This window comes from Xiphophorus maculatus, chromosome 18, assembly GCF_002775205.1.
Source record: "Xiphophorus maculatus strain JP 163 A chromosome 18, X_maculatus-5.0-male, whole genome shotgun sequence".
NCBI lineage: Eukaryota > Metazoa > Chordata > Actinopteri > Cyprinodontiformes > Poeciliidae > Xiphophorus > Xiphophorus maculatus.
Genome location: NC_036460.1, coordinates 30,361,420 through 30,386,134, shown reverse-complemented (window position 1 = coordinate 30,386,134; position 24,715 = coordinate 30,361,420). Strand labels below are relative to the sequence as shown.

Below are 24,715 nucleotides of genomic sequence, written 5' to 3'. Positions count from 1 at the left end.
TCGGCGACTTCGGGGGATGTAGACCCGGTGCTGAAGGACACAGATCTGACATGCAAGCACAGATGTTGTAACCAGTAAGCAGAGGATTAATCCTCCTGCTGAACCAATGGCAATGAGACCCATCTCAGTGTCAATTAAGCAGTCGCCACCAGTGGCGTTGACTGCAACAGCTGGGTTTTCATGGTAAGTTGCTGTGAGGTGGGACTCTGCTGTAAATGTTGGGCTGCCTGTTTGGTCTTGGGATGTGGGTAAATCCATGGTGGTAGTTGAAAGAGCTGGGTCTGCTTCAGCAGGGTGGAGCAGGAACAGCAGAAACAGGCACAGAGTTCTGGTGGTTTTCATCATGTTCTGAAAAAAAGAATGTTGTAATACAGAACAAAATTACAACCCTGTTTTGGTTATCTTTGCATCATTTTTACATTTTCTTCTTACCAACTATCATTGCTTTAAATTCTTTGCATTGTTTCTAGTTCAATACTTACATAAGGTAGTTTCCAGAGACCTATGTGTTGAAACGGAGAGATGAATGAACTGATGCAGACTTGAGAACTGCTGTGAATGGTCCTCTCGACCTTTGCACTTGGCTTTTTTCTCTGCTTAGCTTATTTCAGGGTGTCAGGTCCGAGCTACAGAGGCTGAAGAGCTGTTCTTAAAGAAGCAAAAGCATCAGTATTTTTAGACACTTGATGTTTCAAAGCATGCTTTGTGTCATCTGTATATTTGTGTGTTTGTTTTATCTAAAGAGTACAGGTCTGATGATTTATTACAGAAAAACCCAAGTGTGTATTTTACCATATCTATTTTTGTCTTTCCTCAGGTTCAAAACAGGCCAAATTAATGGTGACCTGCTCATCTACCATGTACTCCTCACCCTCAAACCTTACTACGCTAAGCCCTATGAGATAGTTGTAGACTTAACTCATGTTGGACCAAGCAATCGCTTCAAGACTGACTTTCTATCCAAGTGGTTTGTGGTCTTTCCTGGCTTTGCGTATGAGAATGTGGCAGCAGTTTATGTCTACAACTGCAACACTTGGGTGAGGGAGTACACCAAGTATCATGAGAGGCTTCTGACTGGTCTTAAGGGGAGCAAGCGCCTGCAGTTTATTGACTCTCCAGCCAAGTTGGCAGAACACATTGAACAAGACCAACAGAAACTCCCAGCAGCCACTTTGACATTGGAAGAAGATCTCAAAGTGTTCCACAATGCCCTCAAGCTGGCTCACAAAGACACCAAAGTTTCAATAAAGGTATGGTGGCAATGAAAAGTTAGATTTCCTCTAATGTTGTTGATGTCAACTAGCAAGAATTAGGTCATTCTTAAGGACGCAGCAAGGACAGGATTTCTGAAAACTATGAATATATTTTACCCCTCAGGTGGGTTCCACAGCAGTTCAGGTAACCTCAGCTGAGCGGACACGGGTGCTTGGCCAGCCCGTCTTTCTCAACGATGTTTATTATGCCTCAGAGATTGAGGAAATTTGCCTGGTGGATGAGAGTCAGTTTACTCTTACCATGGCCAATCAGGGAACACCTCTCACATTCATGCACCAAGAGTGTGATGCCATTGTCCAGTCCATAATTCATATCCGTACTCGCTGGGAGCTGTCTCAGCCTGACTCAATTCCCCAGCACACAAAGATCCGTCCAAAAGATGTCCCCGGGACTCTTCTCAACATTGCTCTGCTCAACCTGGGGAGTTCTGATCCAAGTCTCCGGTAGGTAGCTCAAGGCCTTCAAGCCAAAAATCATTTTCTCATAAAACGCAGTAGCTTGTAGGGCTGTAACGATTGCTCGAATCATTCGAGTTCTTCGATTACTAAAATTCCTCAAGGGAAATTATCTGCCTCGTAGCGTCTTTAAATTATGTTTTATTATTTATTTATTTAAATAAATAATAAAAACAGTTCTTTTAAAGCGTTTTATTATTTGTTTCGGCTGGGTAATTATTTGTGTTGCGCAACGCTCTTATTTCTGCCTGAGTTGTTGGCAAATGCTCAGTGCTAGCAGCATAACATCCGATTTTCAAGTTCGGTCCGGGGGATTTCATTGATTATTGATAATGTTCGGGGTTTTATCGTTTTTTGGGAGGCCAAAAGGCATCCTTCAAATGACTGGCGCGATGCATGGAATGCTATAGCCTGTCTCCTCCTGGAGCTGCTGCCTAGTGGCTGGTCCAGGATGAACCCAGCAGGTGTGTTTATACAGGTGGAGCGGATAGACACAACACTCCGGGCTGCTGTGCTGCAGTTGATGCTTAACGTAGCATTAGCTTTACAGACAAACATAAAATAAATTTACAAACACATGTCGGTCGCAACAAATGGGTGGCAGAGTGCATCGTGGCAGTGCATAGCTGATAGATATGTTACTGTGTGTGACAGAGGAGCCAAGTTCAGTCGTTCACATGGACACAAAAGCTATAAATGGTTGGACAAAGTGAGAGTTCACCTATTAAATTGCCTAAAGGTGAAAACAGAAACTAACAACTGGAGTATAGACTTTTTTGTTTTGAATTATCTTTGTGAGCCTGCCTTTTTATTATTAAATTAAATATAATTTCAGAATTTTGTATAATTTTTGTCCAGGTTAACTTAAAAAGTGAGCTATTACAAGTTATATTCTAAACTACAAAAAAGTAATTGTTAGGGATGCTCAAATCTGAAAATTTGGGCCAATGTTGATATCTGATATTAATACTGCCATTATGGTAGTATTTACCAGTATTTAATTTGATCAATTTATTTGATATTTGATTAATCATCAGAGTAATTGATAGAATACTCGATTACTAAAATAGTCGTTTACAACAGCCGTAGTTGCTTGTCAACATTAAACTAATTGAGCTCCAAAAGCATGGCTGATCCATGTATGACTGTGTTCCTAATGGAACAAAGACCAGGAGGCACAGATCTGTGTGACAAAGACAGTCAATGTTGAATTTAATTAAAACCAGCTGTACTTTGTATAGAAATACTTGACCTGACCAGATATTACTCATTGTCCTTTCCACATCCAGGTCTGCAGCTTACAATCTCCTCTGTGCTTTGACTTGCACATTTAACCTAAAGATAGAGGGACAGCTGTTGGAGACATCCGGTCTCTGTATTCCAGCGAACAACACACTTTTTATTGTCTCCATCAGCAAGACCCTTGCTGCAAATGAGCCGCATCTGACACTGGAGTTCTTGGAGGAATGCATTTCTGGCTTCAGCAAATCCAGTAAGACCACTACACACTTAGCATGACATTTACCTGAAGTAGGTATTTGACACTTGACACAATGTAAGCAATTTGCTGGTCCAGGAGGAGTGAATGCTGCAAGGCAATGGATTCACAAAGACTCTGTTCTACTGAAGCTGACAATGAATTTTAATTCTATTCAGATTAAATTCTGAATTTCTGAAGTGAGTGTGTCGGACTGAACACACTCAAAGTATAGGTAGAAATTTACAAATATCTCTAGCATTTATTTTTATTAGTTTTTTTAATAGATAGATAGATAGATAGATAGATAGATAGATAGATAGATAGATAGATAGATAGATAGATAGATAGATAGATAGATAGATAGATAGATAGATAGATAGATAGATAGATAGATAGAAAAGGGATCTTATTTTTGGGAGTCAAAAAGTGGGGAAGCAAAATCATAAATTTGCTTCTCACCTACTTATAAAACTGGTTGCTTCACTTGCTTCATTCTTCAAGTGCCTATGTTTGCCATATTGTCAGTAAATGTAAATGTTGTGTAAAGTATCAGAGTAGTAATTAATGAAGAACCTCCCTGCAGGGCATCCAAAGATAGCAGAGGTATTTCTTACAATGCTTTGAAGCTTAGTTTGTGCTAAACCGTGGTGTGGTTGTCATGGCATTTTTGTGCTTTAGTGATACCTAATAGTTTGCAGGGAGACCCCCACTTTATAGAATTAATGCACAAGTGTGTCCTTTATCTTTTATGTTTTTTAAAATTAGATGTAAAAGTTTTTGCAACTCTTAACATGCCCTAAATCTACATGCAGTAACTATATGATTTGGAAGGCAATTGTAGTTACAGTGGATAGCAGGACTTTAAGGAAGGCTCAAAAGTCTCAAGAAAAGGGGAAAATGTCAAGAAAGGTTTTAATATTTCATAGTAAATACTTGTGTTTTCTGTGGACGTTAAGCAGAAGTTCAAAATGTTTTCTTACAGGTATTGAGCTCAAGCATCTCTGCCTGGAGTACATGACACCCTGGCTTCTAAACTTGGTCCGCTTCTGCAAACATAATGACGATGCCAAACGTCAGCGTGTCACAGCCATCCTGGACAAACTTATCACAATGACAATAAATGAAAAGCAGATGTATCCCTCCATCCAGGCCAAGATCTGGGGCAGCCTGGGCCAAGTGAGTTTCAACCCAAGAAATGGAGAACCTCTTTTCATTCCATCAAGGTTCTGTCAGTTTGGGACTCATTTCTCTTATTTTTAGATAACGGATCTGCTTGATGTGGTGTTAGACAGCTTTATCAAAACTAGTGCCACAGGAGGCCTGGGCTCCATCAAGGCAGAGGTCATGGCTGATACTGCTGTAGCTCTGGCTTCAGGGAATGTTAAACTGGTGTCCAATAAGGTAAGATTCTCCACAAATCAGAAGAGTGTTGGTCATGTGTAGTGCTGCATTTTTCAATAATGTAATAAAAATCTGGCCTCCAAAATGTAATAAAAAGTAATTTAAACTACATTAACCAAATAATTAGAAAATGTTACATAACAATTATTAAAAATCCTTGAACAAATTTTGTAATAGTTTCATCATGTAACATTATTACACTGACACTAAATGCAGAAGTAACTCTTTAAAAAAAAGTAATAATAATGTGGCACATTTTGCAATGAACAGTCACAGATCAGTGTTTGTGTGCATAATCCTAATAATTATGCTTCTTATAATGATCATTTAATGATCATCCAGTAAGTTTCAAAGATTTAAATCTTTGAACGTTTAATGTTATTGCTTAGGATAATCGTAACCAATCATCCTGCTGTGTGTTGTGCGTTAAGACTGATCTGGTCCAGTCAGTAGAACATCGGGACCATTCCAATCTAAAATCTGGGATATTCAACATGTGGGATTTTCTCGGGCTGATTATCGCAGAGTGTGTGATGTTCCCCAACTGGTAACGAGAATGACGGTGACAGGTAGCCAATCAGAAAGCATGGTGAATGACGGTGACAGGTAGCCAATCAGAAAGCATGGTGAATGACGGTGACAGGTAGCCAATCAGAAAGCATGGTGAATTAAACATGGAGGGGAATCCCAAATAAAGAACCGCTGACATGGTACAACCAAGAGTCCGGTGGACATCGGAGATGGAGAACTGTCAAGTTGATATGTGGAAACAACGTTAATGTTTATGGATCAATCAATGACAATATATAGCCAATCAGTGACATTTCACTGCCAATTTCAATTTTGTGTCTTTGTGCAATGACAATAAAATAGGGATGTTCTGTCCAGGTTTTTTCTTTGCTTTCAGGTCCTTTGATTTTGAGTATCGGCTGATGCTCACAGCAACTCTCACCGTTTGCTAGAACAGTGCTTCCCCATTTTATCGCCAAAGTATCCAACAAACCAGAGAAACTAGCTGGATTTGTCACTCGTTGCTTTTTTTCTATACACTGAAACTCAGGAAGGTTATGGGATGAATTAAATATCCGGTTCCTCCTGCATGAATATTTTCTGGGGATATTCTTTTACCTTTGTTTTAATCAGTCCTAAATCTCCCTGGAACAAAACCCAGCAGGCCTTGATCCACCCCAAACCAGGTGGGGTTCTAAACATTTCCATGGAAATTTTGGAAGAAGTTGCCTTGACCTGCTGTTTGAAGCAGCTGATCAGATGTTAGAGTCTCTATAGAAGCTGCCCTGATTCCCCCTCACCCACCCGAGTTTGACAATTGAAGTTTACTTTATTAAGTCATAAAATATCTCATTTCTAAGAAATAGACATTGTGCAGTGGAAGTTGATTGCTTATCTTTTGCAAACATGTAGAGGTGGAAGTAGTTTTAGAATTAGCTTCTGTATACCAACATTAGGCCAATAGGATAAACGCACGATGCTCGACTTTATTCTGATGGACTTTCAACTCTCTTCACCACAGAGGATATAGAATCTGGAAAGATGGAAGGTCATTGGAAGAAGACTGCTGCTGTTTAGTGCAACTTCTCTCAATGTCTCAAACTATCATGTTACGCTCATGAATCATTGTGAAATGTCCATAGCAGAATTGCTACAATGGGTGGTGATTGCTAAAACCTACATATGTTTTTTTTTATATATATATATTGTATGTTCCATGCCTTTTCTATGGTTGCTAAAATATACTAAGAATTGTGCTGTCTATAGAGAGCCTCATGGTTTGTGAAACAATTAGTTTTTCACTTTCAATCTAGTTTCTTATTTATTTGCATCCCTGCTCTGCTGGCTCAGAGAAAATTAAACATTAATTTGGTGACAGTAAATCCAGGAGGCGTCTTGTTCATAGATATTTAGTGGCTAAACGAAACAATCTATTTTACTAGTTATTTTATTTGTAGACTTATCTAAAAATTCTTTTGGCTAATGTTTTTTTTTTGCGGCCATACATAATATGAACTGTTTAGTTTGATTTTTTTTAAAAACACACACAAAGTTTAACTTAAGGTTATTTTAAGATGTCAAAACAACTAAAATTTTCATCCCAAAAGACTGGAGACAGAACTCGTCACGGAACACAGCGCTTACATACAATGTTGGAAGTTTTGTTGTGAAAAGTCTGCATGAATTGTAATCGTTACTTACATGGTAGAAGTGCAATTCCAAAGCAGTCAATTCCTCGTGACTTACAGAAAGCAAAAAGAAAAACTCATCCACTCACTATCCATCATCTGTGTGCTTTGTGTCAATTTCAGCCTGCTGCCCAGATAAACAAACACAACATACACAGGCAGACACAATAGAAAATTCTGGGCCTGGCTCCTATTATGGCACACATCAGTACTACTTTGAATAGTGGTCATTGTGAAGACTGTTGCCTAAGAAATGGCAGGCAGTGTTTGGTTTGTGCTGCTGCTCTGCTGCGGGTTTGAAGTGGCTTCACCAAACTGTTGCAATGGTTGCTGATACCATCCCACCTGGACAGCGATAAATACATACACAGTATGTAGACAGTTTCCTCAGACAAGTTTTTTGTGGTGGTCTTAGAATAAGTCAGCAATTGTTTGAATTAACTCTAATTCTAAGGCTCAGTTAAGATATATGCGACTTCCTGTAGGCAGCAAAATAGATTCCGTTCTACAAGAGAATCCTGGCCAACGTGAAAACAGATCAACGACTGTCTGACCTGTCCAAAAAACACACCTGGACCACCTAACTTGAAATTGCCTTTGCAATAACACATAATCCTTTTTGTTTATATTCTTTATTTTTGAAACTTTGAGAAGATTACAGAAAAGCTTGTTTCCACGTCGAGGTCACAGTTCCAGTCTGTGATCAGTTATAAAATTCCTTCTCTTTACAATTTCTATTTATAACAAAACAAAAACAGAACACAAAGAGGGAACAAGGGGGCACTATTTAAAAAAAACCCCATAACTTTTATGTTCAAATAAAGGCAATTGTTTCAACATAAAGGGAAAAAAACTTAATTCTGGAGGTGTGTGGCTTTTATTTTTCTTATTTATATTGCACAGAGCATAGAATGAGACTGAATAGATCAGCTCTTATGGGTCAGACACATTGTCACCAATATCCATTCTAGACTTTTTTTCAACATTATCGGATTGGAGCATCTCTAGACAGGGTTAGCCACAGAAACACGGGGTAAAACGTTTAATTAACTGGAAGCAATACCTCCACCCAGCCCCCTCAGGGAAGGTGTCGCAGTTAAACAGAAGCCACAGCAAGATGTAACTTCGGTGAACAGATTACTCTGCTGTGGAATCGGCTTCAGGGCACGCCGTCTTCCTCTAGGACGACGCTTAAAAGTAAACTTTTTTATGACGCTTCTACAGAGTTTTCCTCAAGAAAACTTGCTAAATCCGGTGGCAGAGGCGCTGTGGCAGTCAGCCAGCAGCCCACTGTGTTTGTAAAAAACATAGAAGGTGAGAGGAAATTAAAAATATCACTAGGTAATTATATTGGAAGACCTTATAGAAAATACTCACACAAACCTATAATCTTAAAAAAAATGCTTGAATTTGATCACAGATCATAGATCAAGGATTTGAACATTTAATTATTGAGAATGATAATGATATTAAATTAGATTTAATGCTTTCAGCATCGATAGATTAAATGTTTTAAAATATTTTAGAGGAAAAATTTCTTCACAAGCTCTTGGGCTGCATGTGCACAAAGGATCAGTGGCTTTGTGTCAATGTACTGGTTGATAGTGATGATTTTTTGTGTGTGTAAAATACAGTAAAAAGCCAAAAACTGCCTGTTTATGTAAACATGGAATTCTAATGGTATTTTATGGGCCCAGTTCAGGTTTTAAATTGATTTGTATTTTCAGATTCAGGAATTTTCCCATTTCTACTATAAGTTCTATCAGCTAGATTAGAGAGTAATATATATATAAGTTCTATATATATATTAATATATATATATCGGCTATAATACCGACAGTATGTAACCACTGGGCTGTACATGAGGCTTTACTCTAGTGTTATCTAATGGCTTACTGTTTGTTGTCATGCCAGGAGGACGTGCTGAGCACAGTGGAGCATTGTCTGCCGGCCTTGAACTCTTTGTCACCAAAGATTTGAATCAATTCTTTTTTTCTTCTTCAGATGGAAGAACTGTTGCATTGTCATGTGCATCATTTACCGCACGTCTTTAATGTGTATTCACATTTGTTTTTATTAGTTCAACATTCTTTTAAAGTATTTTACAACACAGACCCATTCAATAAATTAGAATCTTATTGAAAAGCCCATTTATTTCAGAAACTTTATCCTGGAAGGTCCTGGAAACACATACAGATTATTACACACAGAGGTGTGTAATAACAAATCATTTATTGATGATTTTGAAAACATGACATTGAAAATTGGAATATTACATTAGACTGATTAAAAAAATCTATATTTTTAAAACCAGAATGTTGACTTAGTTAAACGTAAATGTAATGTATTTTATTTATTTATTATATATGTATGAGCTACCTTTTTGTTTTTTGAAAAAAAAAAGATTGTCTTATAATGTTTACTTAAAGGTTATTTTAAAAGGGTCCTTTTAATCTGACAAAATGGCTTCTTCATGGCACATATGAAGTGAACATACATTTACACTGTTGAGAATCAAAATTTGCACAAATATTTGACTAATGTAGTCATTAATAACAATTAATAATTTGTTTTTATTGTAATTAATAAAATTAGTTTCTTTAGTTAAATTGGGGAAATCAAACTTGTGAATTAATTTCTTTCTCACAGAAGAAACTCTTCATACAACAAATAATGTTCACTGACACTTTTTTTCCAGAGAATTTATTATCAATATAGCCCAACGTTGAGCTGAGTTATCCCGTAAATAACCTCTTTCTCTAAGTATCGACATGCAAATATAACAAGTGATGGAAAGACATGAAATGACATCAGACTTGTACAGCAGTTTTCAACCAACAAATAAGACCTGGTCCTTTTTTTTTTCTTTTTCTTGAGGATAAGCTGATTTGGGCCTTTGTTAGGGATTGTCATTTAAAAATACATTTAAAAAAAATCATAGGATATTGTGGCGTATTATAAGTGGATAAAAATGTACATTTTTATGTAGTTTCTGTTCTTAAGCATTTTCCATTTAATTTAATGGAATTCTTAACTGGGCTGCACAGTTGGTACCACAGTTGCCTGACAGCAGGACGTTTCTGGGTTCTGGGTTTTTTCTCAACTGTCAAAGTAACTACATGAGGCAGTCTGCTCCTGTTCATGATTTTGAAGGTTTAATTATTGGCCTTTTCTTTGGCAGGTTATTGGTCGAATGTGTAAGATCATAGACAAGACGTGCCTGTCACCAACTCCTACGCTGGAGCAGCACCTCATGTGGGATGACATTGCGATCCTGGCCCGCTACATGCTCATGTTGTCCTTTAACAACTCTCTGGATGTTGCAGCCCACCTGCCATACCTGTTCCATGTAGTGACGCTACTAGTAGCCACCGGGCCGCTGTCCCTTAGAGCCTCTACCCATGGTTTAGTCATCAACATCATCCACTCCCTGTGCACCTGTTCACAGCTCAGCTTCAGTGGTAAGCAGCAATCATCTTTGTCTGCTGTTTTTTAGATATTGAAAGCTTTTCTAAAGTCAAGGCCTGAAGTAAAAATCAGTCTAAAAAATGTGCAAAATACACAAACTAATAAGTAAGAAACTTGTATTGTTGTGTTAAATAATTGCAGAGGAGACGAAGCAGGTTCTGAGACTGAGCCTGACTGAATTTTCGTTGCCAAAGTTCTATCTGCTGTTTGGCATCAGCAAAGTCAAATCAGCCGCCGTCATCGCCTTCCGCTCCAGCTACAGGGACCGCTCCTTCTCACCAGGTTCTTACGAGAGGGAAACCTTCGCTCTGTCCTCTCTGGAGACCGTAACTGAGGCCTTACTGGAGATTATGGAGGTCAGACAGATAATTATGCATCTGTTAAGCAGGACTCTGTCTCTTTGTCATAGTGGTTGATTCTCATAGGAAATGTTTTTTGAATAAATATTCACCACCATATTTCTTTTTATTCTCATTTTATCCTTTTGTTTGCCACAGCAATAGTTTTGTTTACATATACTTTACAACTTTTCTTCAAGAGCACATAGCTACATGTATGCTTATTGCATTGTTTCTCTCTTTTGACTCCAGGCCTGTATGAGAGACATCCCAACTTGTAAGTGGTTAGACCAGTGGACAGAGCTTGCTCAAAAGTATGTACCTCTTTAAGCTTTTTTCTTATGTATATAGTTTTGCTTAAGTTAAGGTATCTAATCTTTGTGCTTGGGTTGTAGATTTGCATTCCAGTACAACCCCTCCCTTCAGCCCAGAGCCCTGGTGGTCTTTGGGTGCATCAGCAAGAGGGTGACTCATGGCCAGATCAAGCAGATCATCCGGATCCTCAGCAAAGCCAGCCCTTTGCTCAGCATAGACCGAGTAAGATCAGTCACAGTAACGTCCCATTCGGCTGTCTGATCCATCATCATGCCGTGCTGCAGCAACCCAAAAGTTATGACCATACTGCAGCACGAACCAATCCTTAAAACTTTGACTTAATCATTAAATGAGTCCATTTTCCTACCCACTTCAAATGATTTGCTAGGTTTTGTAATGTAGGCAACCAAAACCATAGGCTACCTTGAAATGTGTTTTACTGGACTCCTGCAAAGCACTTCTCACTAGGATTCTTAGAAAGAACCTGCAGAGGCTCCAGTAAATCCAAAACTAGGATCCTGATGAGAGCGCACAAACAACCATATCACTTCCATCCTCCTCTCTCTTCACTGGCCTCCCAGTTCCACCAGGATTGAATTCAAGGTTTCCCTCCTCACACACCGATGCCCCCAACTATCTCAAAGAAATGCTGAACCTACAAAACACAACTCAGTCACTCTGCTCCAGTCCAGACAACACATGACAACACCATGTTCATTACACAGCACCTGGTGAAAAACATCAGGACATTTTTTTCGCCGGGTGCTGTGTAACGATTGGATTGAACACTGAGCTGAAGTCAATGAGGAGGACATGTTTAGTTTCTCTTCTTTTCTAAGTGTGACAGAATTAAGTGGAATGTCACGGTGTCTTCTTTCTGATTGCTTTGCTGCCCAGATAGACCTGATAGACGGTGCTTGTTAATCATTGCAAGTTGGCAGCATAGAGTCAGTGATGTCGTGAAAATCCAACCAGATAGTTTTTTAACAGATAAAGAGTAGCTGCACAATTGGTTTTCTGATCCCGGTGACAGTTTGTTCCTATTATGACTCAATTCTGCCTCATCAGATTTAAAAACCGACAACAAGCTTATTTGTGGCTGGGTTTACTTCTATCGTTTTTGATTCATATCTGAATGTAATCAGTGAGGGAGATACCATATATAGTATTATATACTATACTATATTATACAGTATGTTGTATTTGTTATTGCCAAACACTTTTAGTCTCATGACGAAAGAATATTTTACTCTTAATGTAACATGTTGTTAAAAGCGTTTTATATGGTGACTGTTGGCGTCTCTCCTACATCCCTAAAGAGTCTGACTTTATGTGCTGCCCTGTGTGGTCAGTTCTCTGTCTCATGGACGTTTCTCCCTCTTTTCTGTGGACTGTTTTAGGGTCTTGAGAGCTGTTTGAAGGGACCCGACAATTACAACAGCCAAGTGTTAATTGAGGCCACTGTGATTGCTCTGACCAAGCTGCAGCCTCTACTCAGCAAGGTATGAAATTGATCCATTTGCCACTGTATTCAGCCATTTCTACTGCCACATCAATTTTCCTTTATTTTCATTTCATCATGACAAGTTTTCATGATCTTGCATTGGTCAGATTTTGTCATAATTTAAATTGGAACTCTAAACTATATTCTTCCCATTTTAAACAAAGACTTATGGTGCATTCACACCAAACATGTCAGGCATGTCTGGTTTACATTCACAGTCTATGGGGAGGTGCGTCGAGTGCCCCTCACAGCGTGTTTCGAGCTACTAGCGCAGCGCAATTTGAAGTGTTGATGCATCAAGTGTGTCCAACAAATAGGCTGGAAACGGAAAACAACGGCTATAGTGATACTGACGCGACCTCAACGCGCCTCCACTTAGACTTTGAATGTAAACCACATGCGCCTGACGCTCAAAACGCGTCTGGTGCTAACACACCGTCAAGCGTCTGCATTCAAAGTGCACACGCGTCAAACTTGAAGCGTCGGACGCGTTTTTGACGTGTGACGCTTTTGGTGTGAACGCACCAATAGAATATCCCAAAAACAATACATACAGTTAAAATTTGCCATCCCATAAGCTGGCAGATATATTCCCCACTGGGGTGAGAGTTTCACAGGAGCATTTTTACCTAGAGTATAAAAGCCAGATGTTCTATTTGACTGCAACATCTGTTCAGAGAAGTCAGATTGACAGATAAATCTCCTCACCCAGATAGTAGCACAGCAGAAAATCTTCAGTTTTACTAAGATCAGTTCATGAGCTGACACTAAAACAGCTTTGCAGTCGAATGGTTTTCAGAATGATCAGCGCTACCATGTTTCTCTGCACATTTTGCTGCCCTCACCAACATTAAGGTTGATAGGGTGACTATTTGCAGGTTAAAGATAAACCCTCATATCCTTTCATTCAGAACCAACCACCCAACGGAAACCTTGCCCCATATTTCATTCCACTATAGTGAAAACTGAATTGAAAAGTGGAGCAGTTGCAAACTAAGAATTTCCTCCTAGTTTGGGAAGTTTGAATTATGGATAATGATAATCTTGGACATTTTTTTTAAGTCGTTGGTAATGGGGTGCTGTCATTGTTGCTGCCAAATGATTTTCTTCCTGTGTGAATGGATGTGTTTGCAGGACTCTCCGATGCACAAAGCTCTGTTCTGGGTGGCAGTAGCTGTGCTGCAGCTGGATGAGGTCAACTTGTACTCTGCTGGAACTGCCCTCTTGGAGCAGAACCTTCACACTCTGGACACAATGCGGATCTTCAATGACAAGGTAGAGCTCACAGGGATTGAAAGAAGCGGCGTCATAATGTCTGTATACTTTGATGCCTCGTAGTCAAAATTTGTCACAAGACAGAGAACATTGTCAGAGAACTTGTCTATATTTCTTTTGCATGCATAGATGCATGAAAATAACAACAGGACTGACTGTCTTAAAATAGCTGCTGGCTTGTTTTCAGCCAGCAGAATGTTTCTTCCTCCTCTGTTGTGACTGTGAGATTACTGCAGTCATTAAAATGAAATGTTCCCACACTTAAAGCATTTTGATTTACTTGTCAGAACTTTGTTTTTTTTCATTTTCACATGAATCCCTTTCATTAACTGAAATACTAAAATGCAATATTTTTACTACTTGTACACAATTCATGGAAAAGTCCTATTAATAAAGATGACATGGTGATATAGAGGATTTTAACCAAATCTGTTGTTTGCTTCTTCAGAGTCCAGAGGAAGTTTTCATGGAAATTAGGCGTCCTTTAGAATGGCACTGTAAGCAGATGGATCATTTTGTGGGCCTCAATTTTAGTGCTAACTTCAACTTTGCATTAGTGGGCCACTTACTCAAAGGTAAGGCCGTTTGCATTTTCCCTCTCTTGACTCATGTTTCATCGTTTTATCAGTCACTGGAAAAACCGTTAATATAGTTAAATCCTAAGTTAGGAGTAAATGCTTTGACTTTTGATCAGTTCGTCCACAGTGTTTGTGAATAATTGTCGTTCATGAGCAAACAGGCGTTTTCTTTGCTACTGTCAGGTTATCTATATTTGTCATGTTCTGCTTTTGTCCCTGCAGGCTACAGACACCCGTCTCCCACCACTGTGGCGAGGACAGTGCGGATCCTGCACACACTGTTGGCTCTAACAAGCAAACATTTGAAATGTGACAAGTTTGAGGTCAACACTCAGAGCGTGGCTTATTTAGCTGGTAAAAACCAACATGCAATACATCCTTCAGATGTTCCCCTTCATTGCTACATGATATTGTTTTTAAAACTGAGGACAAGCCCACACTAAAGTGGCCCGAGCACAGAAAAAGTTTCACTAAGTTGTGCACTTCTATGAACTTGCAGCTCAAAATGGTTATTGCTCGGTACGCATCAACAGTTTTCTATGGTTAGATCATCTGCTGCTGTCTTGGTTCTGAAAGCCTTGTTGTGGTTTCCTTATAAGGTTTGTTAGACTGTGAATAAACACAAATAAGATGACCACACTTTATATTCAGCTTATTTTGGTCATGCAGAGATGACCTTTTTTACTACATGTACTTTTTCTGCAGCCTTGCTCACTGTGTCAGAGGAAGTCAGAAGTCGATGTAGCCTCAAACACAGGAAGTCACTGCTTATTTCTGAGCTGTCTGTGGACCCTGTGCCTATGGAGACCTACACCAGTCACATCACCAACCCCAAATGCAGGTGTGTTAACAAATGGGACTTTGTTCTATTCTCTCCCTTGATCTACCGAAGCAGAATAAATGAAATGCTGCATGTCTGCTCACAATATTTTATTTTCAGAACTGTGCAAGAGCCTCAGCCATGGACATCACCTCAGGTTTCAGAGCGCTACCTTTCTACTCATCATTACCCCACGATGGGCCAGATAAGCCCGCGAACGCGCAAATCAATGAGCCTGGACATGGGCCAACCATCACAGGCCAACACAAAGAAGCTTCTCGGTATTTATTCTTTTCCACATAATAGTATCCATATTATATATACCGTAATCAAACACGGATGACGATGTAAAAGCAGTAGTGATCATTTGTGGCTCATTTTAAGCGATAAAAAAGAAAAGGCGTTTGATAAAAGACGGCGGGAACAGCCGCTCTATTTGCTGCACTATGATTTGGAGGTGAGTTATGGTTTGTCGTAGTTAACATTTTTAACTGAATAAACATAACCACATATAATAAACATATATAAAAATGACCTTTACACATAGTAATAAACATTTCCACATATCACCTCCGATGTCCACCGGACTCTCAGCTGCCATGTCAACTATTTGGGATTCTCTCCGCTCTTACGTCACCGCGCTTTCTGATTGGCTACCTGTCACATTCAGCAGGCTGCGTTCTCGCTCCCAGTCAGGGAAAAAAAACCCACAGGCTGCGATAATCGGGCCAAGACAATCCAACATGAATATGCCGATGTAAAGCTGGTGTAAAGCACTTTGAACTGCCTGGTTGTTGAAAATGTGCTATATAAATAAAATGACCTTACCTTATTTCATTAATATTTAAATTGGTTTGATTTTCTGAAACGCTGAAGTGTGGCAAACATGCAAAATACATATGTATGCATATGTGTATTGGTGTAAATGTATATTATATATAACTTATATCTAATTGAATCCATGTGGCTCTTCAGATGGGTTGTCTAATGTATACACTGTCTATTCCAGGTACTAGGAAGAGCTTTGATCATCTCATATCAGACTCTAAAGCACCAAAAAGGCCAGAGATGGAGGCGGGGATGACGACCCCCCCGAAGATGAGGCGTGTAGCAGAAAACGACTACGAGATCGGTAACAAAACGAATAAACTGAACACAATTCCACACCAAACACATCGGCAGCGTAAGACGTGTGACAAAAATTCCATTTCTTTTCTATTGACCCACCCACTTGGGGCCTGCACTTCAACCCAGGAGGCCCAGCGTTATTTGAAGCTCTTCTTAAAACAAACACTGATGCTTGTGGTCATACTGTAACTTGACAGAATTGCAGTGATCTGTTCTGTCTTAGCAAAATTCATCCAGTATTATAAAAGAACGTATCACGCTGCTTTCAATGTGGATTCCCCTTTGGTGTGTTTTCTTTTTTTTTTCTAAACAAACAGTTTGTAATTCTGATCTTCCTTGTTACTGGTAAAGAGACGCAAAGAATTGGAAATTCTCACCTGCGAAAGGTGTCTGTATCAGAATCTAATGTTCTGCTGGATGAGGAGGTGCTGACTGACCCGAAAATCCAGGCTCTGCTGCTCACTGTGCTGGTGAGTTCTCAAGCTCAGTCCTTGTAGAGATGGTGTGGCAACTCCAAACTGTGACTCTACTGTTCAAGTTCTTCTTCTTCTCTTCAGGCAACCCAGGTTAAGTACACCACAGACGACTTTGACCAACGGATTTTGTACGAGTACTTAGCCGAAGCCAGTGTTGTGTTTCCTAAAGTTTTTCCAGTTGTGTAAGTTCAAAATACTGTATTTCTCACTTGATCAGTTCATGCACTTGAAATGACCTTTGTCATGAAGTTGACCTTTGACCGGAGATGCTTGTTTTTGAGTTCCTTTCTCACATTCCACGCTGTGCAAGCTCATTAAAGTTAGACTTTCTTTCACCCTCATTTGCATACAGTAAAAAGAAAAACTATTGTGTCTTTTTTTCTGTTTTTGCTTTTTCTCTCTCTCTTTCCTTTTTTTTCTAAACTTACCTTTCAAAATAAGAGGTACTAGTGCTGCCTCTATCTAGCCTGCTTTACTGCTTCGCCTACAAAATAGCGCCCCTAGCTACAACCATTAATGACGTAGACGGAGGAGAACGTTCCGGACAGTGCGGCTAAAAACACTGAATAAGACCTGGAGGTGGTGACCAGTCCTGAGCATTAAACTGGCTACATGTTTAAGACTGAAGGTTCACAGGTGAGCCAGAACCTAGAACTACTGACAGCATAGTGAACAGAGATCATTTAAACCAGGGGTCGGGAACATATGGCTCGCGAGCCAGGTGTGGCTCTTTTGATGATTGCATCTGGCTCGCAGATAAAACATAAAATATTTAATTTGGATGGATTAAAACAAGTTTTTATCCATCCGTCGATTTTCCACCGCTCATGTCCTGTTCAGGGTTGCTATTGGCTGCAGGAGCAGTCCATTATTTTAATTGGATGATAATAGCCTACGTTGCTGGGTAAACAGGTAAATGCTCTTATATGCTCTTCTACCGTAAGAGCATATATTGGGATGGAAAACATGCTAACAGACCTGGAAATGCTAACTGCTAAGAGAATTTTGGAAATTATCTTTAAATCTGCAGATCTTTAGATATTTTCATGAGAATATATCTAACAAGATAACATAGATAAATAATAATTATACATACAATTAGGCTCAAAAATATTCATGCCTCTGGAAAATGTAATAACTCTCCACCGCCCTTCTTCCAGAGCTGGGACTCTGGCTGTGTTGTCTCTGCTCCCCGTCGCTGTCCTTCTTCCCCTTGCTGCCTCTGCTGGGTTATTGGGGTACTGCACTGAATTTCCGCCTGATTTTGTCGATTCTTCTGGATCCCGTCTAGTAATCATTCAGGTCACTTTCGTTGGAAGCCTCCTCGCAGACGTGTGCCCTGCAGATCGCCGCGTTAGTTGACATACTGTTGGTGGTGAAATCCTGCCTTCCCAGCTGGATGAATCTCACCCAAGGCTAAAATAATTTTGTTTGTTTTTCCCCTCCCCATGTCCAGACCAATTGCGGCCTGAACAGCCACACATAAACGAACCTGAACGAACAAAACCTCCTTGAACTCAGCGGTCAGACCACCGCTGCTGGGCTCTGTTCTCCTCCAGTCACGTCACACAAGCTGCAGGTTTTTTCTAGAAGGGAGCTTTTTGGTTCAACACTTTGAAACATTCGCCAGCTAATTAGAGAAGAAGAACATCAACCAGATTAACACTTTCACCTCAGAAAATATTTTTCTACCATTCATAACAACCTTCAATATGCACTTTAAACCACTAATGGACAAAGTGAAATGTCCGTTCCTGCCCACTGTCTGACCTGTAGTTTGTGTCAAGTTCTATGTATTTATAATATTGTTATTCCTCTCATAGTTTCACTTCTCTTTTCAAAAAGCTGATCTTTTCCGCTCTCCCAGTCTCATGTATTAACATCTACTCTACCACAAAGTTCTTAAGCATTAATTATGACCTTGCCACGTTTCAATAGTCAACTTTCTATTGGTAACACATGTTTATATGTACACTCCTCAGTTATAACTTATTGGACTCCAAGATCAACACTGTGCTGTCCATGTGCCAAGACATCAACCTCCTGAACCCCGTCCACGGCATCGTACAGAGCGTGGTGTACCACGAGGAATCCCCTCCTCAGTACCAGCCTTCATATTTACAAAGTATGACATTTTGTCGTCTTTGCACGTTTACAGATGGAATGTCTTCTATAGTCATGTGAACTGTAGTGGATACGTCTGCACTGTCAGCTCTCCAGTGTCATCTGTCTCTCGTTCATTTTCATTTAACAGGCTTTGGCTTTAATGGGCTGTGGAGGTTTGCTGGACCTTTTTCTAAGGTATGGATGTTTCCTCTTCCTGTTATGTCTTTGTTTTGTTCTGGACCATCCTTAGAGCTATGCAGTACTTGTGCGGCTAAGTTGGTAAAGCGATAAAAGAAGGAAGTGCATACGCTGTCAAATTCACATGCAGCTAAAGCTGAAAACAAATCCGCCTCTTCTGCTTTGGAGATTTTAGTGAGTAATAAATGCACAGTGTTCAGCTACATTTCTATACTTTGATTTCATTTCTACACACACACACACACACACACACACACACACACACACACACACACACACACACACACACACACACACACACACATATCTGCTGATCTCAGCAGATACTATGCTACCCCACAACCCCAAAGCTACAACATCAGACTACTGTGTCCTCGTCTATGTTACAACTTATGCCAGTTTGGTGGCTGTAATAACATCTTTAATGAACTGTGAGCTTTAGACATAATCATTGTAACCAAACAAAAGTTTCATAGAACATTAGGTCTGGTGATTGAACAACACAGCAACATTTGTATTCTTACAAAGTGTTGATAAATTGCATGATCTAGAAAAAATTGAGCTAACGTAATTTTAGGTTTGAAATGTTACAGAAACAGTAACGTTGTTGCTGGCTGCTCCTTTACGACTGAGTCAAATCCCATTGTGCTGTTTGGCTTTAAAAGTGGATCATATTTTTTTTTCTGGTTGATGTTATATTGTTTACTGCATTTCTGATGAACAGAAAGTATATTTTTATAGTTTTCTGAATCTAAACTGGGCCAACTGGCCACATTGTAAGCGCTCATCTTCTTTTTCTTTTTTTTTTCCCATCCCTGCAGCAAACACAGATCCCAGACTATGCTGAGCTGATTGTCAAGTTTTTGGAAGCGTTGATCGACAGCTACCTGCCCACAGCCGATGAAGAGAGAGGAGAGGAACAACTACGAACTCCCACATCCCCGTATCCTCCCAGCAGCCAAAGCCAGCTGAGCATCACTGCCAATCTGAACCTGTCAAATTCCATGACCTCACTGGCCACATCACAACACTCCCCAGGTGTGACCCAAACACAAATACACACTCTCAGTCAGACCTGCTTCAGAGTTTCATATTTTTTTGGTCTAGGCCTCCTTAACCTTTAAATGTTATTTTCTGGTTGGATAAAGAAAAATATACAACTGACTGGATTCACAACTGAATGTTTTTGGATCTTCCGTTTTATTGAGCTCCAAATACACATGGTAAACCATCACAGTAGTTATGAAGTCGACTGTAAAGGGGTCAAAGTTCCAGGGGTGCGCGGTATGATGGCATACATAACACAGATCGCCTCCACAATCTGCCAAAGCAGAGATGATGGGATTATCTGCAGAGCAGATGATTTGTTCCTTTTCCTTCAGCTTCATGGATTCACTTTTATGTTGTAAGGCTGCTGTGATTGCAGTTCTTGCTTACTCATGAATTTAACTTTGCCATAAAATTTAGCTTGTAAGTTGTAAAAATAAATTCTTAAAACTATTTGCATGACTATAAAAGTCATCATGTTTTCTTCTTTGTCCATCAAGGAGGTCATGTAGTCATTTGATTCAGGCGTTCTGGGACAGACACACACCTAAGACATTCAGGGCAGTGTTCCCTGGGGTTAGGGTTAGGGTTAGGGTAGAGGGTTAAGGTCAGAGACCACTGCTTTAGATTCTAGTGGATGAAAGTGAAAGTACAGCGGGAATATTTCATCAGCAGCAGAACCGAAATTGATAACATTTAGCTGCACTTTAGACTCCAAGAAAGCAGGAGGAAGACATTTTAAGAAGTTTTGTCCTCACTATGTGCAGAAGGTCAAGTTAGCCGCGCGCCAGGCTAAGTAACCCTGAACATTTACAGTATGAAAGGATCTTATGATGGAATTGTCATAAACTTAATCTCTGATGTTTTATATTTAGGTCATCCAGCTTGCATTGTGGGAGTCATACGCTTTGTTTTCAGTAGAATGCATCTGTCCTTTCTTTGTTCCTCCAGGTGTGGATAAGGAGAATGTCCAGCTGTCCCCCAGCTCTGCTCTGTCCAGTGGAGGACGCATTCGCCACGGGTCAGCCAGTCAGGTCCAGAAGCAGCGCAGTGCCGGCAGCTTTAAGAGACCCAGCATTAAGAAAATAGTCTGAGTGCCCCTCCAGCCCGAGCCGCCAGCCTTCACGCTGCGCTCTCTGTTTACACTCTAGTTCCTCCTTGTTCTTCATTCTCGCTGCATTGGCAAAACAAGTGAAAGGAGTGCGAACTGAACGGAGGTGTTTCTCTTCTTATTCTTTGACAGCAAAAGGTATCAGAGATGCTTCTGATCTGCACTATGTTCTGTGTGGAAGCTTTTCCTACCTGCAGGAAGTGACGACGGGGACACTTCAGCGTTACGTTGACACTGACACAGAGGGACATGTGGTTGAAGTTCCTGGGTCTGAGTCAGTCAGATACACAATATGAGAGCAGCGCAGTGTGATGGGACCAACATACTTGATCCACTTGGACATATCAGTTGCTCTCTCTATCCTGTACATATTTGACATAGACTGATGATGTACATCCAGTCCTTTATGCTAAATTTGCTGTTTTCTCTATGGTGTGCCTTTGTATGTGTTTTTCTATATGTACACTTTGTAAAGTAAAAGTCAAACCTTGCTGGACACAATAAACAGGTACTAATTATGAAGACAGGCTACTCATATCAAGCTGCCATGATCTGCCTGCGATGATGGTCAAACAACAGTTAACCCCGATGCCTGACACTATTTACTCCTATAGAAGTAGATGATGCTACACAAACCTTCCTGTTCTCAAAACACTTTCCAAAAATATCTTCTTTTTTTTTTTTACACTTATCCATTAATATTGCAAAACACTATGAAAAATACAACCATGTAAATACCTGCAAATATTTTTGGTTTCATTGCTTTCCTGTTTTTCCAATGATACATTTTTAGCAGCAAAAACGTGTTATTCAAGATTTGTTTAAAGGGCAATAATCTGTAGCTCTCCAAATGCTTTTCCCCTTCGATTAGCAACAGAGCAAACCAAACGACTCACCGGGGAACTGCGGGCGTCGCATCCCACACCTCTGCAGCCGACCCCCGGAGGGAGTCGTTTTGGTTTTCACCTAAACTTTTTTTGGTCTTTGCTTTTGTTTTCGTGCCATCGACAGGCAATATTATCTATTGTTTATAGATAGTAAACAATAGTGATATTGTTTATTATCTATCTCCGTGTTGGTTCTGTTTTGTTCTTTTTTTTTCCAGCTTTGTGTTTGTTTTTGACTTGTGTATAGAACGCGTAAAGATGACCAAAACAAAATAAAGTTCACAAATTCATAATCATGGAGACTGGCCAGGCAAACACAGCACAGCACACATGTTCTATGAGAACATCTACATGTTCTTATAGAACATCTACATGTTCTATGAGAACATCTACATGTTCTTATAGAACATCTACATGTTCTATGTTCTCATAGAAGACATTCACCGTGCTTTGTGCTCCATCGTTTACCATCACCACTTCCCCCTCACACTCCACTGTCTCCAGGAATATGACGACTGTCTCATTAAACTCTCAGCTTGGTCTGCTTTTTCTGTAAAGCTGTTAGGTTTGCGGCAGGATAATACTGAGAGTGTAACACGCCACTGCAGATTGTTCAGTGTTCTCAAATGTTTGAAACCCAGGTTTTGCGGTTTAGTTCAGTTCTTATGTTTTAACGAGCATCTGGTAGCTGCTGTCTGTCATCACGCTAAAAAGATTTCCCTGCCTGAGTTAAGAGAGGCAGTTGAGATTAAAGAAATGCACCATGACAGTATGATGTTCATTAAGGCTGAGTTTGGATTGGAAAAATTGAAATGGTATTCTAAAACTGCTCCCTGTCAGCATGAAGACGGGCAGGGAGCTCCTGTAAAGACGAGGTGAAAAGGTTTCCCTGTGAGGTGTGTGAGTCAGTCTGCCATGACGCGTGTTAAGAGACTCAAGTGTAATTAGAGACCTGTGGTTTAAGCAAGTTCCCACCATTTTCATTTATACATTTACACAGATCTTGGCTACTTCTACATGGAACATGTGCATCTGGTTTAGTCTGAGCTGTCAGTGATTAGTGCATGTGAGTTTAGGACCCACAGATAATGTTACATTTTGCCCATCACTGAGCGTTTGATGTCAGAATTACAGAAACAGTCACTCAGTGTTCACACAAGAACACTGAGTGACTTAGTTTGTGAATGTTGGGTTGTTTAAAACTCTAACCATCAACCCCAAACACGTTCATGTAAGTCTTTGGGTCCGTGAGGACAGCAGTGTCTTTATGAGGACAGCAGTGTCTTTATGAAGATTAACGAGTCAAAGCTGCAGTATGTAACTTTCCCAAATGTTTTTATTTTTACATATTTGTTCAAACCGTCACCATGTTGTGAGACATAATCTGTGAAAAGATCAGCCCCCCCACCCCTCACCCCTCCCAGTAACTGCTATTGCCATCTGCAGAAATCCACCGCTCCCAGTCAAAAACAACCAATCAGAAAGGTCTCAGCGCTGTCAGTCAGCCTTGTGGCACATGCTGCTAAATGTGTTCACAAGTTACTGGACAACTTACCGTTCCAGTAAAGCTGTTTATCCGCTATGCTAACTAGCCTGAGCATTCATGACAGGCTGTGCTGTGGTGAAACAGCTGTAACATAGCAGAGAGCAAAGGAAGCGCTAACACCCTTCACCTGGCTCTGATCGTCGACTGCCCAGTTTTTGCTCTAACACACTTGAAGCGCCACGCCCAGCTTTCTTCCTGAAACATGCAACATGTTCACCTTTGACCTAAAAGAATCTGAGGGCAACTCTGTGAGACTGAGTACAGAACAGATTATGTATGCCGAACTTCTGAAACAGTCAGATGACTTGCACTAAGTTTAAATGGGTCATGGCTTTGTAAAGATGAAAAAAAAAAAAATCCAAATGTGGCATGTTCTTTTAATGTTATGCAAAATCTGTCTTGAGTATGTTCTGAGTAGTCAGAGTTTTGTTTTTAATCCAGTATGTGTGATAATTGTAAAGATTTTGTGTACAATTTGAGATGATATATTTACTACACTGTACATACCTGTGATATTGTATCATTTTGTTTTTGTAAAGCAGGTAGTTTCTGTATCATAACACATATTACAATGTTAGTAATAAAAGGTTCTGCTAGTGCCTGACATTGTCTTCTTTAAACTTCAATACTTCTGATTTATTAATAGAAGACTTTATGAAAATTGTTTAAGCATGCATTACTGGCACTTCCAGATTCAAAAAGCAATTGTTATAAATAGGTGATTTTATTTGAACTAAACATGTTGGTCTATTTGAGAGGCAGTATTATGTGTTTTCCAGCTACTTTGTGCCATTTTATAGCATAATCACGTAGCTACGTTACCTTCAGTTCTAGGTATATGTAGAAATTTATTAAAAATTTTACTTTGTAATTCAACACTTTGAAATTAGTCATCACAACATGGCTCCTCTATTAACTCTTTAACTGTGTTTTTACCAGCGTTGCACTGAGAAGCAGCGCAGCTGCACCAGGTGTTTGCTAATTGCTGCTGGCTAGTCTGAAGGAGTTGCTTTGTAAGGTGGAAGCATGGAAACTGCAGCTCAGAGGAGGAGCTTTGCCCTCTCAGTCGATTTGCACAGCCGAATGGTTGCCAAGGGAGATTAAAGGAT

At 39.9% G+C, this 24,715-nt stretch overlaps 1 protein-coding gene and 1 long non-coding RNA gene across 7 annotated transcripts in view; one reads left to right on the top strand and one right to left on the bottom strand.

Moving 5' to 3' along the window:
- Positions 1-24,207, top strand: part of nf1 (neurofibromin 1) — an 81,779-nt gene extending 57,572 nt beyond the window's left edge. For all 3 annotated transcript variants that reach the window (XM_023351450.1, XM_023351451.1, XM_023351449.1), the window contains 22 exons: positions 818-1,250; positions 1,378-1,718; positions 3,020-3,222; positions 4,193-4,386; positions 4,471-4,611; positions 9,991-10,270; positions 10,419-10,633; positions 10,868-10,929; positions 11,011-11,152; positions 12,331-12,432; positions 13,569-13,709; positions 14,158-14,284; positions 14,510-14,641; positions 14,993-15,128; positions 15,228-15,388; positions 16,117-16,239; positions 16,587-16,705; positions 16,793-16,893; positions 18,694-18,836; positions 18,966-19,012; positions 19,837-20,053; positions 21,014-24,207. In XM_023351450.1, the coding sequence (XP_023207218.1) occupies positions 818-1,250; positions 1,378-1,718; positions 3,020-3,222; positions 4,193-4,386; positions 4,471-4,611; positions 9,991-10,270; positions 10,419-10,633; positions 10,868-10,929; positions 11,011-11,152; positions 12,331-12,432; positions 13,569-13,709; positions 14,158-14,284; positions 14,510-14,641; positions 14,993-15,128; positions 15,228-15,388; positions 16,117-16,239; positions 16,587-16,705; positions 16,793-16,893; positions 18,694-18,836; positions 18,966-19,012; positions 19,837-20,053; positions 21,014-21,156 (3,703 nt within the window). In that variant the 3' untranslated portion in view covers positions 21,157-24,207. The remainder of the gene's footprint in view (positions 1-817; positions 1,251-1,377; positions 1,719-3,019; positions 3,223-4,192; positions 4,387-4,470; positions 4,612-9,990; positions 10,271-10,418; positions 10,634-10,867; positions 10,930-11,010; positions 11,153-12,330; positions 12,433-13,568; positions 13,710-14,157; positions 14,285-14,509; positions 14,642-14,992; positions 15,129-15,227; positions 15,389-16,116; positions 16,240-16,586; positions 16,706-16,792; positions 16,894-18,693; positions 18,837-18,965; positions 19,013-19,836; positions 20,054-21,013) is intronic.
- On the bottom strand, positions 84-9,129 carry LOC102232046. Of its 4 annotated transcripts, none has more exons than XR_002754353.1 (4): positions 6,823-9,129; positions 4,191-4,256; positions 483-648; positions 84-348 (listed from the first exon to the last, which is right to left on the bottom strand). It is a non-coding gene; the product is annotated as an uncharacterized LOC102232046 (long non-coding RNA). The 4 variants fall into 4 exon arrangements; XR_002754354.1 differs by having other exon boundaries at positions 483-643; XR_312792.2 differs by lacking the exon at positions 4,191-4,256 and having other exon boundaries at positions 483-643; positions 6,823-8,223.
- Positions 24,208-24,715: the final 508 nt, after the last annotated feature.